An 18829-nucleotide genomic window follows, 5' to 3' on the forward strand; every position below is an offset into this window, starting at 1 on the left:
CCGGACCTGCTGATAGTGACCACAGCCTCCAAGACACACTGAAAAGGTCGAGGCAACAAGATGCGAGTGGCTCCATTGTAAGCTACTACTTCAGACGTTTCCTGCGCCGCCTGTCTTCTCACGCAGATGCTCTCTCAAGATTCACCTGTGGCAGTGAAGTGTTTCGATGGTAGTTCAAGGCTCATGGCAGTGTACAACACTGGTGAGACCTCACACTTTCCGCCCTTTCGAAACAGGTGGTGGTGGCATGATAAGCGGCCTCTTACACGCCGTGAATCCTCGTGGCGCTGGGTACTTTCTGTCCAGCCAGAGATTCCATAGCATGACAGAGGCTGTACTCGACGACCAGTACAGCATCAGTGCGGCAGGCAGATGCTGACACATGGGGCCGATCAACAGAGCCACCCAGAGTAAAGTCCTTCGAAGTATACCGGGCCACCTCCGGTTTTTACTGCTTTCGACACTATTCTTCGAGGTGTAGATGTTTGCGAACATGATGGCTGATGCAATGAATGGGAGGGCACCTGTAGGATCTGGAACAAGTAGATCCTGGAACCAGAGTATCCCCTCTGTTGCCAGCGAAGGCTCAAAATATGCAGAAGGTGTTACACGCGCAACGGTTTCCCCAAGTTCGTTCGTCATCGTTGTGCCTTCGCCTTTGACGGCTGCGATCACCATGCCTACCAGACCATCATGAGCGCCGCATTTCTGTCGTATGACCTCGGCCATGGCGATGAATATAGGTAGTTGCCCAACCGTCCACATGATTTGGCCACTCAAACTGACGTTCCATCTCTTATCAATCGCCGACGTGACTTCCTTTATCTCTCTACTCGCAGTTACGACGCCCTGTTTTACTGTTCTGAAACCGCCGCGCTTCAATACCTCGTCACGTTTCTTGTAAGCAAGTGCTTCTCGGAGCGGTTGGAGACCAATGTATCGGGCCGCAAGAGCGCGCGACCGAGTTCCGAATGTCGTGACAAGAAGACCGCGAGTGATGAAGGCGGTGATTGGTATGGCGGCATACCATGGTACGGCGGTGTGGACGAGCGACATCAGCTCGTGGGGAAGGTACAGGATGGCATCGACGAGGGGATCCTGTCGCGGGGTCGAAGCGTGGAAGGCGCGAGCCGATGGGCGGCATATCGAAGATGTAGACGTGGTGGAGATTCTCGGAAGCAATTGGCATGCTGGCTGCCGCAGGAGGTGCGACAACAGCATCTTGCCGTAATTTTGGTGTTGCAGCTGGATATCAAAATGTCCGATTCCCGGGAGGAAGAGGCTCCCACTAGCGCGTCAGGGTCCCACGCTCTCGGGCCGGCGCCAGGAACGAACCGATGTCATCCCACCTGAACAGCTGTCGCTTTGCCCAAACATTTGCCCATGGCTGAGTGAGTCTTCGCTGTCTGCCTCCTCCACTGTGTCCCCGCCCGGCGTTGTTCCACGATGGGTCTCTTACCCATCTTCCTCTCGCTACTGCTACCCGCACTCTTGGCTACCATCTTTCTTCCCAAGACCCTGCGCTTCGCTGCGGAAATAGTGGGACAACATCTCCGACGATCCTCCCGTACACGACGAGAGTTACTACTGGCTAGGGTAGCAAGCGAGACCAAGACATTCGAGGCGCAGCAAAAGAACAAGAAGAAAGAGGACGATGACTGGGAACAGGTCGGGAATACACCTCCTGGCAGTGCAGTGAAGGATGGACCGGCGGATAGCGAATGGGACGGCATAGTGGGCTTCTTCCACCCTTTCTGGTATGGACGGCATGCTCTGGAGGATTGGGATATCTTCGCTGACAGGTTGTTCTCATAGCAATGCAGGAGGCGGCGGCGAACGAGTCCTTTGGGCTGCGATCCGAGCAAACCAGAAGCGCTGGCCAAAAGCTACTTGCATAGTTTACACGGGCGACCACGACGTCGACAAAGCCGCCATATTGAGGCGTGTCAAAGACCGCTTCAACATCCAGCTATATCCCCCGACCGTCCACTTCCTCTACCTCACAACCCGCGACTGGGTACTCGCGAGCACATGGCCGCGATTCACACTACTGGGCCAATCTCTCGGCTCTCTCATTCTCGCCTATGATGCCTTCAGTCTTCTCGTGCCCGACATATTCATCGACACCATGGGTTACGCCTTCGCCCTCGGCCTATCGTCCTTCCTCTTCCCGACCGTGCCGACCGGCGCATACGTACACTATCCGACTATTTCCACCGACATGCTAGATTCGCTACAGGTTGGAGGCCAGGGCATAAATGCAGGAACAGGCGCAGGATATCGAGGCATAGCAAAGAAGAAGTACTGGCAACTCTTTGCGAAGTTATACAGCAAAGTCGGCAGCACCATTGACGTAGTAATGACCAACTCTACATGGACGCAAAGTCACATCAAGTCTCTCTGGGAACCATACCGTATCAAACGAAGCAAGGCAATCGACATCGACGTCGTCTTCCCGCCCGTCGCAGTCGAAGAAGTCATAGAAGCCGTTCCAGTCTCCGAGTCTAGCGAGAAGGACCGCGGCCCTTACCTGCTCTACATCGCGCAGTTCCGACCAGAAAAGAACCACCGACTGATCCTCGAGGCCTTTGCATCCTTCCTGCACTCCAAACCCGACCTCCCAGCGTACCCCAACGATACCCCGAAGCTCGTTCTGATAGGTTCAGTACGAAACTCGCACGACGATGCAAAGCGCGTCTACGAACTGAGGCTTCTAGCACACGAGCTGCACATCAAGGACAACGTCGAGTTTATTTGCGACGCGCCGTGGCCGCAGATGCTCGAGTGGATGCGCAAAGCCAGTGTGGGAGTGAACGCCATGTGGAACGAGCATTTCGGAATTGGTGTGGTGGAATACCAGGCCGCTGGCATGATCTCTGTAGTCAACAACTCCGGTGGACCCAAGCTAGATATTGTGATTGAGGTCGACGGAAAACCTACTGGTAAGTCTAAGCACTTCGCAATACCACATCTAGAACGCTACTAACCTTTCACCAGGCTTCCATGCTACAACCGCAGAACAGTACGCCGACGGTTTCCGCAAAGCCCTCACACTCTCTCCCGAAGACACGCTGGACATGCGACAGCGGGCTCGCCGGTCAGCGGAGCGCTTTACCGATCAAGTATTCGCAGAAAGGTGGCTGAAGAACACCGAAAAGCTCGTTGCCCTGCAAATCGAGCGCACAGCAAAATAGGGAGCGATTCACAAGACTGGGAGCATGGCGTTATACTGGGAATTTTCGATACCACACGTGAGCGTTGGGACGGTTGCATACCACTTAGGAGTCTAGCATCCGATATGAATTCAACTTCTTGCAATATGTACATCACGGAGCACGTGGGTAGAAGTGATGAGTGATTTGCGTATGTGCTGGCTGAGCTTTTTTGTATTCTGTCCCTTCTTCGGGGGATGTTAACTAGCTATGTAAAGATACAAATATCTCTATCCAGGAGTCGTTGACGTAAGCTCGATCTAATCGATCTAAACAGGTCGTCGTCCTTACTACCATAACTTTTCGTAAGACGAGCATTAAGCGGCTAAAAGCCAATCGGTGAATGAATACAGCGCAAACAGCATGATAGCAGCAGAAGAGAAACAACCAAAGTGGCGGGACCAGCCAAGCCAACCTAAGGATAAAGAAGCAACAAGCCAGATCAAAATCGCTCAAGTTCCTGGAAGCGCTCGACGGGGTCAGCAAAAGATCGCGTCAAGCCAACCGATGCCCAAAAGTCGTCACTGACATCTTCCCTGCGCGCGAGACGCTCCAGCAACGACCGCGCATCACGGAGCTCCTGATCGAGTGGTGGCGGTTGCGGCGACTCCGCGGGTATGAGTGGAGGCATACCCTCGTAGTCATTGGCGCTCACGGATTCCTCTGCTGGTCCATCGAGCTGGGGGATTTGCGGTCTCTGCGGCGCTTCCGTCTCGGCGTCCCGCCAGATGCCGGAGTTGTAGAAGCTGTGAACGACCTCGCTGGCGTCGCGGGATCGGTCGATTACGCGGAGTCCGTAGCGTTCGGTATCGCGCGCAGGAGGTTCGCTGGAGAAGTACGATGGGCGCATTCTTCGGCGAGGGGCGGTCGAGTCTGAAATGTTCAAGCGGTTCCTGCGGGCCTCTGTGCCGGTACGACGGCGTATGCTGCCGCGTACGTCCATCTCTTCTTCTTCGGTGTCGGAGGCTGAGTCGTCCTCCGAGGTATCGCATGCCCGCATGAATTGCTCGTTTTGTGGAGGGGAAGGACGTCGTGATGGCACTGTAAGGTGGGTATGCGACGATGCGGCCGAGTTGGCACTTCCTGCTCGTGAGCTGGGATGCGAATTTGTGAATGAGGCTGCGGCTGCGGCTGATGCGAATGATGACCCCGCACTTGGTGCGACGGGGTCGTCCACGACGGTGGTGAGGAAGCTGTCCCATTGCAACTGATCTTCAAAGGGACTGACGCTGCGATTCCGGTCGCCTAAGCCATCCAGCGCACCAGCTGGACTCCAGGACTCGCGCAGAGAGCTGGCAGGTAGCGGTCCGTCAGCAATGGTGCGGCGACCCATTCTACGCAGCGGAGGAAATGCTACAGCGTGATTCTCGCCTGTCTCGTGGCTCTCCTCGGGCGCATTCACACTATCGCCTCGCGTCGATCGGTCAGCACGGGGGCTCTGAGAACGCGTTGATCGTCTGGTAGTGCGACGGTATGATCTGTATTCGCGCAGGCGTGAAAATGGGTCTTGCGCATCGCGTTGTGCTTCCGTTTCGGGCGTTCGCGACGCTGCCGCTGGCGCAAATCCCGGGGTGAAAGCGGGCAAGGGGCGGTCATGGTCGGGAGTCGCGCGCGTCTCATACGCGCGCATGTAGCCATCGAGGCGATTGCGCGATCGGCGCACGCTGCTCTCGTCGCGTTGTAGAGTAGGTGGGTGTCTCGAAGGCTCGTTGCTGCGGTATTCGGTCCTCGACACTTCGGGGACGGGTGGCGGTGCCAGACGCGCGCGATGCGACGAGCGAGGAATCCATTCAATATGCGGACCGGAGATGAGGAAATCCGTGTCGAGGGCGCTGTGAGGGCGCGGTGACCTGTTGGGCCTGACGCGGCGGCGGATGGGTGAGCGTGAGCCGGCAATGTCAGCCCTCAGTGCATCTTTCTTCGCGTCTTCTTCGCGATTTATGTTCCATCCGATCGGGATACCCATTGCGCCAAATGTGTGATCTGCTTCGTTCCAAAAAAGATGGGTGAGGTGCGGTGTTGATGGTGACGCGCCGGATGATGCTAATGTGATGGGTCGGAGAAGGAACTAGGGCGGCAGAGCGGCGCACGTCGCAGCCGCCTAAACCAGGACAGTGAGGCTGAAGGGTCCGGGGGAGGCGCAGAACTTCAAGTGGGATGACAGCGCTGACACTTGTCTCCCAACGTTCATATAGCAAACATCTTTAGTCTAGATTATCACCTCTGGCTAGCTTGTCTTAGCCTCACTTTACTGTGTATCGCAGTTCGATGTTCCCACAGCAAACGACCCTTCGTCTTCGCCAGGCGCGACCGTGACCGCCAAGCCTTAGTTACCCAATGCAGCAAGGTCGCACCTGTCCGCAGCTTTTGGTCCACTCGCCCCAATGAGTCAACTTAACCTGCAGGTACATCGTTTCAGAACATTCCGCGTCTGCCTGGACCCATAGTTGCCTATGCTACTGTAAGCTACTCGTCTCGTGGTCATGATCCAGCCTGGCTTGGAACGGATCAGTCTGCTTCTGAAGAATGTCCACTTTCCGTGGAAATCGATACATGTCGCTGGCACCAACGGCAAAGGATCCATTTGCCACTATGCCTCGAGGCTCCTTTCCAAGCGACTCACAATTGGCAAATTCACATCTCCACATCTCATAGACAGGTACGCACGCTGTCACGTGAGCTAGTTCTCATCTAACTTTTCCAGATGGGACTGTATAAGCATCAACCATAAGCCCGTGGAAGAGGCCCTCTTTCGCAAGATCGAGAAGCACTACCTGGACCTGAGTATAAGAGATGGCATCAGTGCTTCAAATTTCGAAATATTGACCGCCACTGCTTTCCACATCTTCAACGAAGCCAAAATAGACATTGGCATCGTTGAAGTGGGCATGGGCGGAAAGCTCGACGCTACCAATATATTGAACAACCAAGCGGTTTCAGTCATTGCAAAGATAGCGCGAGACCACGAAGGCTTTTTAGGTGATACCCTAGAAGAGATCGCACTCCACAAAGCTGGCATCCTCAGGCCGGATGTGCCCTACCTTGTCAATCCTAAAAATGAGGGAAACGTCAAAGAGGTCATTGAGGAACATGCTCGCAGCATTGGGGCAGGACCTTGTTTGGAATATGACCCCCCGGGCTTTTCGAAGATGCTGTTTGCGAACGAAGACCGGCCACCAAAACCGACCGATCAAAGAGAAAATATTGTCCTCGCAGCGAGGGCCACGATGGCAGCAATGGAGAGTCTCGGCAAAGAGATGAAACCGTTTGTGATGCAACAAACCTTGCACGGCGCAAGGAACATTCCATACCCAGGACGACTAGAGCCGGTTCGAGTACCGCCTATCTTTGGTGTGCCAAGCCCGGATGGCGCGACTGGAGTTAGTCAAAAAGGAGAGTTCATCCTGGTAGATGGAGCTCATAACGCCGACGCTGCCACACTGCTGAGTGGCCACGTCGGACGGAATTTGCGGGTAAGGAAGAAGGTTCCTGGTGTTCAAAGGCCACGCAGGGGATGGCCTATCACATGGGTACTTGCAATGACCGATGGGAAAGATGCACATAAATTCCTGCGAAACATACTACACCGAGGAGACAATGTCGTCACGACATCCTTTGGTCCGGTGGATGGTATGCCTTGGGTGAAACCAATGCATCCAAAACGACTCCTCGCCATAGCAAAATCGATCGAGCCCACCATCACAGGGCTAGCTGTGGAAGAAGGCGGGCCGCTCCGAGCGCTTTGTACAGCAAAATACCTTCGAGAACCCGAAGGACCGATCGTCCTGACAGGCAGTCTGTACCTTGTGGGTGACCTTCATCGCGATTTGCGGGCAAATTATGGAAAGGACTACTGGAACAGACCACATTTTGAGGAGACCAGGAAGAAGTTTGCAGCGATGCTAGAGGAGGAGAAGCACAGAGCCAACCGGCTGCTCGGCGGACCCATCGACCCCTTTGATCAACCTCTCGATTTCAATGTCAGAAAAGGCGAAGAAAGCGACGAGTGGAAAAGACAGCAAGCAAACCGCGAAAAGCGGAGGGCCATGCAAGAAGAGATCGAGGCTCTTGACCGAGAGATGGAGCTTCTCACCGCCGAAGAGCAGCGTCTCACAAAAGGGCGCACGCCGGCTACAGATAAGGGATCAAATCCACCCCGTATCCACAACCCAGCGATCACTTTGTTAGAGGAAGGCGCACCCCTCCCCAGCAAATACAAGACGAAGAGCCTTGAAAGCGGGGCGAAGATCAGATATCACAAAACAGTGTCGTCGTCACTGGATGAGGAAAAACGGGTGGAGCCTTCTCCTCCTATATATAGGGCACCCCTCAAGGCCGACTCATACAGCCCAACTACCTTGGATAATGGCGGAAAGATAAGATTTCACAAAGTAGAGTAAGTGGCTCAGCCGACAGTAGCGAATGGCGTACCGAAACTGACCAGTGAATAGGAGCAGGAGTGGCACGCTGGTGGTCAACTTGGGTCACCGTCGGGAGTAGACATTTGATCGGCGCTTGGAGGTCGAAATCCTAACCTGTACGATATGCTTGTGTATGAATGTTCCGGTAGCAGTGGATTGCAGTCTGATTGTGACGTGGGATGTACAGAAAGACACCACTGTGCAAATGTCATTGTATCTTCTAGATTCTTCGTGTGTAAATCATTACCGAACTTATCCTAGGGGTGTATAGTACATTACACAAGTGAAGGCGCTTCAGTCCCTATCGTACGCTCTTGACTCCGAGCCCTGTCCCAAAGAGCACAAGAGCGCACGTGCAGAAGCAAGCAGCCGCTCTCCGGCGATACAGCATCTAGCGGTCACAGATCTAATCAGCTCCCAAAACCCACTTTTTACTAGTGAAACTACCGCATGCGGTATCTTTGGGAGCAAAGCCGTGGATTATGGCGATCTCTTGGCACAGCGAAACGTCGCGATCAGTTCTGAGGGCTGCCCCCGCGGCGGTGGCACCGGCAAGGCTAGCGGGCAGCACAGACCACCCCACACAATATTCGATTTCGACGGTCGAGCATCGTGACCCCGACAAGCCTACGCACGCCCGATTCAACACCGCCGACAACAAGTCAATACTGTCAGTAGCCCTTTTTGAAGCCGTCGCAGAGGCTTTCGTAAATGTACAATTTCAACTGACTTGGAAATAGCAAGCGACAATCCCCCGTCCAAAACCCTCCAACCACACATCATGTCTCACGAGTCGGTCTGGTATTCGCGCCCTAGGACTTACGGCAAGGGCTCCCGCGAGTGGTACGTTTGAATCCAAAATGTCGATACCCTAGATGGAGGAGGGGGAAGAGGCGCCGATTATATATGCGGCTGGGGCCAGGGCGAGCGCACCGTGTTGGTCTGCGCGAGGGGAGGGATTGGATGCACCTGATGCAACGGGCCAGGATACCAGTACGCGATGGCTAACACAGTACTCACAGCCGCGTCTGCACCCACCCCGCTGGTCTGATCCGCAAGTACGGCCTCAACATCTGCCGTCAGTGCTTCCGCGAGAAGAGCTCCGACATTGGCTTCGTCAAGGTACGTCTTCTGTACCTTACTTCTACAATGTACGCAAACTCACATTGCAACAGCACCGATAGATTTTTTCTCTACCGTACGCTTCGAGGGCTGGAGTAGAAGGCGCATGTGACGACGATGATTACCTGACGATACGATACAACAATGTTACCTCGACCCGACCGCCCCACACGATCAAGCAAGAGGACGGATATGGGTCTGAGATAAAAGGAAAAGCAAGCTGAGAGAGTGGGCTTTGTAGTCGGGTGGGGAATGGTTCTGCATGGCGTATTTCCTCATACTGTGTTTACGGGCAATGGGGGATACCCGACCTTGCATGCAATGAGAAATCAATCCTGAATTCACAATACGGCTCTCACCTGTGTGAAGACATGGATTATTGGTGCACTGATGTCACAGAGCGGCGTCTTTCGAGGTCAGGACACATGATGCAGGCTATCATCGACAACTGAGACCTGGTGCACGTTACACGATATCTCATCATCGACAGCCTGGTCTTCTTAGTCCTACTATACTACAGTCATGTGTAGGGCGAGCGCTCATCTTCCTCGTCATCTCACAGAACTCGTCAAGCGGGGGATGATACAGTATCGACAGGACAAGCAAACAGCAGATATACATCGAGGACAAGGCAGAAGCATCCAATCTCATTCATACACAGGTATATACGTCGACCTCTTGATATCAAATGCGCGCAAACGAAAGCAACAAAACAAGACGTAAGAGACATGTACAAATTACAACCTTGGCTCATGACGAACCCGACGACCAACTGTTCGAAAAGACGAGAGCACGAGCATCCGTCATCCACCCATCCATCACCGCCATGCCATTTCATTCATCGCCCTTGAATGCCATGAACGAACGGGCAAGGAGACATTATCATCCCTTCTCTTAATTCCACAAACACACGTGTTGCTTACTCCGCCTGGGGCATACTCTCCACCTCTTCACTCAACGCCCGCCAGTTATCCGCCTGCAGCTCCGCATACTTGACACGCTCTTGTGCCCACTCCTGGTGCAGTCTACTAACGTGGTATTGCGACTTTTGGAAGAAGAGCAGTTCGTCGCGGATGCATTCCTGGATGAAGACGCCGCGGGCGTGTTGTTGGACGATGGATTCCTTGTCCTAGCATCACGCGTTAGAAGATGATCTCATTGAATAACGGGGATTGAAAACTAACCTTGAAAATGGCATCCTCCACCTTCTCCGCCTCACCGGGCTTAATCTGCTCGGCGGGTTTCTGGCGGATGTTGTGGAGTTTGGTTTCGTTGTTTGCGATGCGCTTTTCCAGTTGGGGGATGTTGTCGCGGGCGTACTTGTCTCGGCGGTCGAACATGTCGCGTACGCTGACTAGAGTGTCTCTCTGTCTCTTCAGGTCTTCGAGAACACCTTCTTCCCATCCTCTTGATTCGTCTTCTAGCAATTGTCTGCTGGAGTCGAGGTGTCGCGCTGTAGCATTCATGCCCTCGTTCAACAATGGCACGTCGTTTGTGTCGACGGCGTATGTTTCTTGACTTGACTCTGTGAGTCCGCTGAGAGCAGAGGAGAAACGTGCGTATTCCGCTGCCATTCCTTCGTTTCGGCGGGAGAGGCGCTCCATCATGCTGCAGAGGGTGATGTAGGTTTCTGCGCTGCGTCGGACGCCAGATCGGACGGTATCAAAGAGCTCAGGGAGGGTCTTCGGGAGGGAGTCTTCGAGATCCGGTGGTAGGGGTTTGCCGGTAAATTCTTCCTGAACGGATAGGTTGGCTTGTTTGCGCCATACTGCGAGTTCCTGTTCCCATTAGTACATGCTAGGCAGTCTCCAAACATATTAAACCCACCGTAGGTACTGTCAGGAACATGACTACCAGCTGCTCCTGGTTCAGAACTGGATGCCGTACGAGCGCGTTGGTGAAGCGCGCAAGACCCTTTCTTCGCTTCTCGAGGAAAGTGGCATCCGCAGCTATTGGGTTGCCGTTGACTAAGAAATCTCAATACGTATCAAGGCCACAGCAGGATGAGTACTTACTACCGACCCTCTTCGGGGGCAACAATGGCAATTGTCTGAAGGGATACCGCTTGTGCAGACAGTCCAGCAGCCAGACGAAATCACTGTATCGGCGCACGACCTTTGTGGTGCGTTTCGAGCTGGCAACTTCGTAGTTGCGGTGCTGGAACATGAACATGCCCTCTTTCTCTGAGAGCGCAGTAATGGTAATGACCTCTTCGTTTCCACTGCCGCCTGGATTCAGTCGCCCAATGGATCTGCCCAACTCTGGTGTCGCATTGGAGCCACCCTCTCCTCCTGCGGGTGCGCCAAAGTCTTCTTCACCCAAGCCAGGGGCAGCGAATGGCTGGCTCGCTCCGCCATTGTATCCGCCCCAGCCACCTTCACTGCTCAAGGAACTTGGCTGGACGGGCTGCGGGATGTTGGAGGAAGCGGCGGTCGATTGTGTTGTAAATTGACTCGTCGTTCGTGCGGTTGGGGGTAAGCTCGAGCCGTTGGTGTGCGGTTGCGAGCTTGTGTAGCTCGCGTGGCTGTGGCCTCTGTGCAGGTCGGGGCTGCCCCAAGGATCCGCCTCTGGGTCACCGAAGGATTGCTTGCGCATAGGCGCGCTCGACTTGCTTGCAGGAGACGGTTGCTGCGCAGACGGCTGGCGTTGCGGCGCGGGAGGGGTCGGAGGCTGGGCTTGTTGGGGAGGAGGTGATGGTTCGCGGGCCTTGGTGGACTGCGGCAGCGTCACCGTTGGGACGGGAAGATCTGGCGGGGCGTCAATGTCGTTCTTTCGCGGCACGCGCGACAATGCTAACACTCACTCCTTTTCCTCTCGTCGACGCTGTCTAGGGTGATGTCCTCATGCTCTTGCGCCAACCCAATCAGGGCGAAGACAACATTGAACTCGTTCCTGCCCAGTTCGGCGCTGCCACCAGACGGTAGCACAATCTCGAGGATCTTGGACTGCGCGTGGCCGGGGATGTCGCTCTCGGCCAGCAGCTTCTTGACACCCTCGACGCTGACCCCATTGCCTTCGCGGTCGCCAGCATCTAACAGTGCGTCGAAAGCGTCAATGTACGAGTCGGGCACGTCCGAGGCAGGCAGCAGCGACTTGACGAGAGCTTCGCGTCCGGCTTTCTTGGGCGTGGGGAAGCCCCAGGGCGAGTCGTTGGCGTCGAGGTCGTCTGCGAACAAGCTGTTGCCCGTCTTGCCCGCGGGCTTGGGATCGTCATCGAAGAGCGACGACGACTGCTTCGCGTGCTGCGGCGGGTCATCGTCACCGAATAAAGACATTGTCGCCTGGAGAAGATGCGCAGCCGACTAATTATTTCTAAGCTGCACGTCGTCGATGGACAGAATGCAGGGCCACAGCTTAGACTGGAGGTGCTACACGCGATGATAACATGGAGCTATGATGCGGCGGTGCAAGGAACCGGGCTCCACTAACGCCCGTCCCATGCCCTACCAGATCGTCACAGCCTTATCAATGCCTTGGCACACTTGATTGACTTTTGACAACTGTAAACGTAGGAGTTACTGACAAGTGCAAACGTAAGATTTACTGATTTATTGATATTTTGCTGTACATGCTATAGCGCTTAATAGATCGCAGTATCCACTGCTCCCCCTGTCGTTGCAGGCTTGCGCCATTCCACCTAAATCAAAGAGCCTGACCGTGTGGCCGGCGGGTATCCATCCCTCATACAAACACCAAAGATTTTTTAAGTTCCAATTGCGCCATTCCATGCCGATGCAGTGTGGAGTTTCCACTGTCCTCAATCCATGCCATCAATGCGCCGTTCAATGTGGGGGTATATACGTGCTATCAACGTTCGAAATATAAACAGAAACATGCGAGAGAAGATGGTGCGTCGACAAGCTACCTGTCGTGATCTGTCCGAGTGTGGTTTTCGGGCCTGCTAAAGTCGATGGTTGATGTCGACTCGTCTTGTGGCAACGGTGAAGTCGGTGCAGACGGCGGTTGTCGCATCTCTGTCCCAAGACCACCAGTGTTGTGTTGGCGACCAAGCGGGGCTGCCGGCGAGAACCGGATACGGGGAGTGCGTGTGGAGTTTGGCGAGGCCGACAGGTTGACGACCTCGCTTGAATTAGTCCCTCCATGAGATTGATCTTGTTCGCTCGGAGTTGGCGCACTCGCTTGCTGCGTACCCGCACTGGCAGAGGACTCGTCCTGTTGCGCTTGTTGCTGTTGGCGGATGATGTCTGGAGACCAGGTTTGGCCCCGAGGTTGAGCTGGAATGATCGTGACAGGCAGAGTCGTTTCGTGCTGTGACCCAGGCTTCTTCTTCGACCTGAGCTTCTCGCCTTGCTGTGCAGCAAAGGTGCCCAGCCGATCGGCTAGAGCTAGCCCGTTGTAGTTGCGAGGGGGTATGTTGGCTGCGACGTCGTCTACTGCGAGTGGTTCGATGACCTGCCCCCTCTGGAGTTCCTTTGGCGGGGTCCGTCCTTTTCGTCGGAATGGGTTTCCTAAAGCTTGCCATTGGAATCTACTCCGGCTGGTGACAGGTTCCAGTTCTCCTCCCTTTTCAGGATCCTCAGGATCAGCTGGTTGAGCTTGAGGTTCCTGTGATGAATCTTGTGTTTGTGGTTGTGCTTCACGATTTCCTGGTCGATCGTCTGCCGGTGCGTGCCGGGGATTCACAGGTGTATCGCTGATGGGATGATAGCGGACTGTGTATACAGTCGAGTCAGCACTGGTGGTGTCTGTCCTGCTGACCGGTGATGCGATGACTGGTACCGGAGGCGGGGTCTGCACTCGTACATAGGCCCGCGAGTTGCGGTCTCCACGTGCAGCAGATGCGGACCTTCGCACAACCGGGGGTGGTGCAGGAATGTGGATGGTGCGCTTCTTTCGTGCTTCTGCTCTTGGCGATTCGGTCATCTTGCGTCCAAACCTCTGAGCAAGGTCGTTGAAGCGGCCGGCATGTGCTGATGTGAATGCGCCGACGCCGAAGCCGCCTGAGCTTCCCCCACTCTTCTTCTCATCTTTTTCTGATAGCTGGCCCTTGCGTTTCGAAGGCCATTTGGAGTCGGACGGGGTGTTGTCGAGCATATCATCTCCATCGTATATTTCTCTCCCCAAGATTCCGTCTTTTCTCTCTTCTCTTTCCAGCGCTTCAATGCGCTCCACCCACTCCCAAACGATGACACTGGCAGCGGCAGCCCCTACCCAGCGGAAGTAGTCTCCCCATCCGGCAATGGTGTAGTTGGCGATATCGGTAATGAAAAATACGACGGGCGTGAGGATAGCGATGATAGATAGCAGGGCAACGACGCTCATGTTCCACATCATGGAGTGGTAGAAGGCGTATCGTCTCTTGGTGATAGCGTAGTACATAACCCAGGCGGCGTAGAGCATGCTGAGTGATAGTTGGAACAGGTAGCTAAGGGCGGGGATCGCGGTGTCGAAGTGTGCGGGGCGGCGTTGGTTCTCATAGGGACCGAAGCTGTTCAGACAGCTGAATGCAATGTCGAGCAGGATGAGAGCGAATCCGACCCATTTGATAATGACCTTCTCTTTGTGGCGCGGGAATAGGCGTATCAGGGTCTGTACTTGTGCGAGCCATAGGAAGATGTCGGAAACAACGCGCGAAACCTTGATTTCCATGCCAGCCACGACCTGGTCGCGCAGCTCCATGGCGTCGATGAAGCCCTCCTCGTACTGGCGTTCGGCGATCTTGAACGTGTCGGCGGTGGCAAGCGTCAGGGAAATGGCGACGGTCAGGGCCGCGGCCTTCTGCAGCCATGGACGGCTTCCAACTCCAATGATGGATCCGCTCCCGGTTGCGCCGCTGATCATGCCGCGTCGTCCCATGAGCCCTGAGCGTCCCGAAGCGTTGCCGACGAAGAAAGTGCGTGGTGTGATGATGAGCATGATGACGAGCATCCAGGCGATGACGGTCGCGGCGCCTGTCGCGTAGGCCTGGGGCGTGATGGAGGCGTGGAAGGGGTCGCGCATGTCGGCGACGCTGGTGATGCCCCCCGTGCCGTCGTCGATGTTGCCCTGCTGGGTGGCCGTGTTGGTGCAGAGCGGGCGGAAGACGGCATTCTGGTCGAGCGTGATGGTGTTGCCGGGCGAAATTTCGATGGTACCGTGGGCAGGCAGCTTGTACGAGGGACAGTGCTGGTAGCGGTCGTCAGTCGCGTGCGTGGAGGGCGTCGCGGTCGTGATACTCACGTAGGGTCGGGTGGCATCGGGCGCGCGACGGTCCAGGAGAGGCGCTCCATGCCGCCAGGACTCGGCCTCCCACATGCTCGGTCGGCGGTTATACTGGTCCAGCAGCAGTTCGTGTCCGGTAGAAGAAGCCCATGGAGATTCAGACGAGCGTCATGGCCTGTGTGTGGTGTTGAGGTCGAGGGTCGCCGTCGTGGGTTAAGCGTCAAGGCCAAGTGGGAGGTGTCTGGGCGAAGCTTGAGGGAATGCAGGCGGTCCCGGTGGCACCTGCCGTTCCAGACTGCCACTGCCCGCCGCTGATTGGCGCGTCTTTCGGCCCTTCCAAACAGAAAGTCAGAAACTACCACCAGCCGCGGAGCCCCCAGTCACTCCGCAGCCCGAAACGTCGCAGACTGAAGCCAGCAGAGTGGGCCGCGTGTGCAACTCCAAACTGCTTCACGCGCGCTCTGGGCTTTCTCGCCCGTATCAATCGCGAACACTGTGCAGCCTCCTCAGGGTGAGTGAGTCTCGTCCGCGCATGAACCAATCTCGTCTGCACAGGGTGGCAGGGCGCGCGCAGCCTCGGATCATATCGGGGAGACATGGGGGACCCTCTTTTCGCGACTGGGGAAGCTGGATGCCTTCCCCAGCACTGACAGCAAAATCTAACCACCTGGCCGCTACTGCACCCACCAGATCAATGTGTTCATGCGACGATGAACTGCAGAAAATATGGTTTGGCCGTTCCCTGCTCACGCTTCAAACGACAGCTCGGGGCTAAGATTCACTACTGCTACTGCGTCTATCCCAGCCCAGGCCTGAGGCTCACAGATGGCGTGATCTCGGTGACAGCTGCACCATGACTGAAGCCCAGTCCGCACAACAACATCGATATTCTTAGTTCAACGTCGACTTCATCCCAAAACCGGATTCTGCGTCCTCGTAATGCACCAGCGAACACATCATCGCGAGTGGTCTGTATACCAGCCGTTGTAGCCGGGCATCGTCCGAAAAACACTTCGAGTCGACCACGTGCATGCGCTTCGCTTAATTGAAGAGAGCGCATTCAGTTCATTCGACACACGAATCGAGCTGTCTCGATCTGTTCAACCTTGAGAACACCAACCTCAAGAGGCAATCGGGACAAGCTGCTTCGTGCGGGCGAACATCCGGGAAAGCTTGAACACGCCCACGTTCTGGCCATGCGCATCTAGAACCACCAACATAGTTCAGCCTGGTCTGACGCGCTTGATCCTTCCGTGAACACTTCTGCAGCTGTTCGCCAAGGGACACTACATGCTGCCGACTTCCGATCCTGACGCCTGCAGTCAGTGTCGCGCAACATGACGAACCTGTGGAACGTGCTGTCAGCCGAACTCTGTTGACAGCTCTCACCGCTTGCGATAACTTGGGGCTATGTATACAGCGAACAGGTATCACCAAAACCATCACCTCCACCTTTGTCCGCTGGAGTTCGACACAAAGATACTCGCGTCTCAAGTCGAGCGTAGACTTCCGAACACCGCATGCAACTAATTTGTATGTCTGCGTGACATGTCGGTCCAAACTGCCCTTCCAACACGCGCGCTCTTCTATTTTACAATTCCCTTCCAGTATCTTACACTTTGCTCTCTGTACATCGGCGCAGCGTAGCTTTTCTAAGGATTAGAAATGCTCATATGTAAGTGTGGGATCTAAAACCTTCTAGGTGCACAGAGGTATCAAATTCGGGTAGCTTGGTGCCCTGAAGCTCGTCGAACGAGGGTATCGTCGCCTTTGAGGATATCAAGCGGGTTTGTAGCATTGACTTATGAGATGTCTTATGGAAACCCGGGAACGTGAGTCCGTACGTACAGGTTAGAACTGTTTGTCATGCACACTCCATTACCGGACATGTATGTGAAGCCACATTCAATGTAACGAACATGTTTTCACATAGGAGCATGTGAACATAGTTGATGTGCTAGGTATAAGTCTCCCTCGACATAGCCATCCTTGCGTTGCCTCTTTAGAACACGCATCATACTATCGACAACTACATATACCTTCCAACTTACTCATCACTTCAATCAGTATTCGCCTGGAGCGAACATCAGAATATCAACCAACCACGTTTACTGCAGTCGCACACAACTGCAAAAAGACTATTTCAACGTCACCTAGCTATATTACGCCCGATATCCCATCGATAACCCCACTTCTTGAAACAGCATCCGTCCGTCCACACAGGAAGTGATATCTTCAAGCTCTTTAGAACACGATGAAAGACCTAGTATTAGCACCAAAGAGTAAGATCGAGATAAATACATACCGCCAAGATCTCAAAGCTTTGGAAGCGCTGCGGGCCGGGAAACCAGAACCTAATTTCAACAAAAAGAAGCGCCTTCCGCCCCCAGATGAGGGAAAGGGCCTGTATGACCCAGTGTTGGCACCAAAGAGCAAGATCGAAATGAAGAACTATCGCCAACAGGTCAAAGCCTTGGAAGCTCTGCGTGCCAGAGAGCCAGAACCCAAATTCAAGAAGAAGTGGGTTCCACCCCCAGACGATGGAAAGGGCCTACCACCTGCAGTTATAAGAAAGGGTACCGTGGAGAAGAGAAAAAATAGCTACTGGGGGAACGGCTGGGACGAGCAGATAAAAGCTGAGCGTCTTGAACACAAACAAACGCAGGCGGAAAAGTTTCACTCCAAGAATAAGGAGAAACAGTTGAAATCTAATATGATTCAGAACAAAAGGAGGAAAGATATACTTGATGAGAGCAGAAACAGGCATCATGAAATGTTCATGCTCACCCCGCATGTGGACCATAAGGAGGTATACAAACGGAGCGAACAAGAGGAATACGATCAGGCCCGTGACCTCAAAACGTTCAAAGTACCAGAAAGGAAGACGGTATCAAAATGGGGTGCAGAGTACGACAAGATGGAGGGCCCCCTAGTTTCAAATCACACGCAGCAGAGTGCGATAGCTATTCCTCTAGCCGCTGGCGCACGAGCTCGTAGATTGAGCTTCCACGACAAGACCGAGCTGGGCAAAGCAGTGCAAAAGAGACCGATCGACGACAAGAAGCACTTGGTTATTGACAAGAAACCAGTAAACCAGCACCCACACAGCAAGATCTCACCGGCCCCTTCGGCTCAGCCTTTAGCTCGTAGGGGTAGTTGGCACGGACGTGTAGAAGATGATGGATCCGGGGTACTGCAACGAACGCGAGATCCCGCAAAGAAGAAGGATGACAGCGCATATTACGAACGGTTGATTCACGGACTTGCAATTGATTTGAATTATGGATCTTTCGATGAAGCTTACCTTGATATAGAGAGATCGATGAAAACTGGGGAAACGATCGATGTCAAACAGCGATCTGATGACATGTGGGCGAAGCGCTGGCGGGATCTCGATCGAGATATGATCAGAGAGGGCGTCGACCCTGCATATTTCAAGTCAAGTTTCTAACTAGAGAGATTCGCTATGTAGCATTGAAAGAATATGGAGTTTTGAGACGAGTAGGATTTACGTAGGAGAGCTTCAAGAACATGTGTACCATGGGATGTATCGCCTTAGAATATAATCGACCGTGACACCGCTAGCGGCGCTGTGTCTATATCTTCCCTTGAATAGAGTGAAGTGCATCTTTAACTCAAATCAGGGCATGGCCTTGGTTTGGCCCGGTCATTGAGATGGTACTTTGGTATATAGTCAGACTCCCGAGGTTATCCATTGGTAGTATCAAAAGAGTCTGAAGACCAAGCTTTTACAACGGAAAGAAAACGTAGAGTGACAACCTGTGAAAAGGACTGATATGTGTAAACGTTGTTTGAAGATCTGGATTATGCATTCGGTATGTGCAGTTGCCACCTGGGCAGTTGGAGCTCGCGTAGACGCATGACGCTAGCACACGTGCTCGCGCGCCTGCC

The 18829-nt window shown here is 54.2% G+C and overlaps 6 protein-coding genes across 6 annotated transcripts; 3 read left to right on the top strand and 3 right to left on the bottom strand.

Moving 5' to 3' along the window:
• Positions 1-1446: 1446 nt before the first annotated feature.
• ALG11 (asparagine-linked glycosylation protein) lies at positions 1447-3194 on the top strand (the record flags this gene model as incomplete). The annotated part of the gene is made up of 3 exons (XM_049394235.1): positions 1447-1757; positions 1816-2942; positions 2998-3194. The coding sequence occupies 3 exons, from the start codon at positions 1447-1449 to the stop codon at positions 3192-3194; spliced, it is 1635 nt and encodes a 544-aa protein (XP_049260064.1).
• Positions 3195-3654: 460 nt separating this feature from the next.
• Positions 3655-5178, bottom strand: J4E88_000562 (uncharacterized protein; the record flags this gene model as incomplete). Its single annotated transcript, XM_049394236.1, has 1 exon — positions 3655-5178. One exon carries the CDS (start codon positions 5176-5178, stop codon positions 3655-3657), a length of 1524 nt encoding a protein of 507 aa, XP_049260065.1.
• A 418-nt stretch (positions 5179-5596) lies between these two features.
• On the top strand, positions 5597-7612 carry J4E88_000563 (uncharacterized protein; the record flags this gene model as incomplete). The annotated part of the gene is made up of 3 exons (XM_049394237.1): positions 5597-5600; positions 5679-5871; positions 5917-7612. The coding sequence occupies 3 exons, from the start codon at positions 5597-5599 to the stop codon at positions 7610-7612; spliced, it is 1893 nt and encodes a 630-aa protein (XP_049260066.1).
• A 2062-nt stretch (positions 7613-9674) lies between these two features.
• Positions 9675-12030, bottom strand: J4E88_000564 (uncharacterized protein; the record flags this gene model as incomplete). The annotated part of the gene is made up of 5 exons (XM_049394238.1): positions 9675-9884; positions 9940-10533; positions 10583-10722; positions 10771-11502; positions 11559-12030. The coding sequence occupies 5 exons, from the start codon at positions 12028-12030 to the stop codon at positions 9675-9677; spliced, it is 2148 nt and encodes a 715-aa protein (XP_049260067.1).
• A 586-nt stretch (positions 12031-12616) lies between these two features.
• On the bottom strand, positions 12617-15010 carry J4E88_000565 (uncharacterized protein; the record flags this gene model as incomplete). The annotated part of the gene is made up of 1 exon (XM_049394239.1): positions 12617-15010. One exon carries the CDS (start codon positions 15008-15010, stop codon positions 12617-12619), a length of 2394 nt encoding a protein of 797 aa, XP_049260068.1.
• A 2161-nt stretch (positions 15011-17171) lies between these two features.
• Positions 17172-18368, top strand: J4E88_000566 (uncharacterized protein; the record flags this gene model as incomplete). The annotated part of the gene is made up of 1 exon (XM_049394240.1): positions 17172-18368. One exon carries the CDS (start codon positions 17172-17174, stop codon positions 18366-18368), a length of 1197 nt encoding a protein of 398 aa, XP_049260069.1.
• Positions 18369-18829: the final 461 nt, after the last annotated feature.

Source organism: Alternaria novae-zelandiae (assembly GCF_023758075.1).
Source record: "Alternaria novae-zelandiae strain BMP 2774 chromosome Unknown scaffold_1, whole genome shotgun sequence".
Classification (NCBI taxonomy): Eukaryota; Fungi; Ascomycota; class Dothideomycetes; order Pleosporales; family Pleosporaceae; genus Alternaria; species Alternaria novae-zelandiae.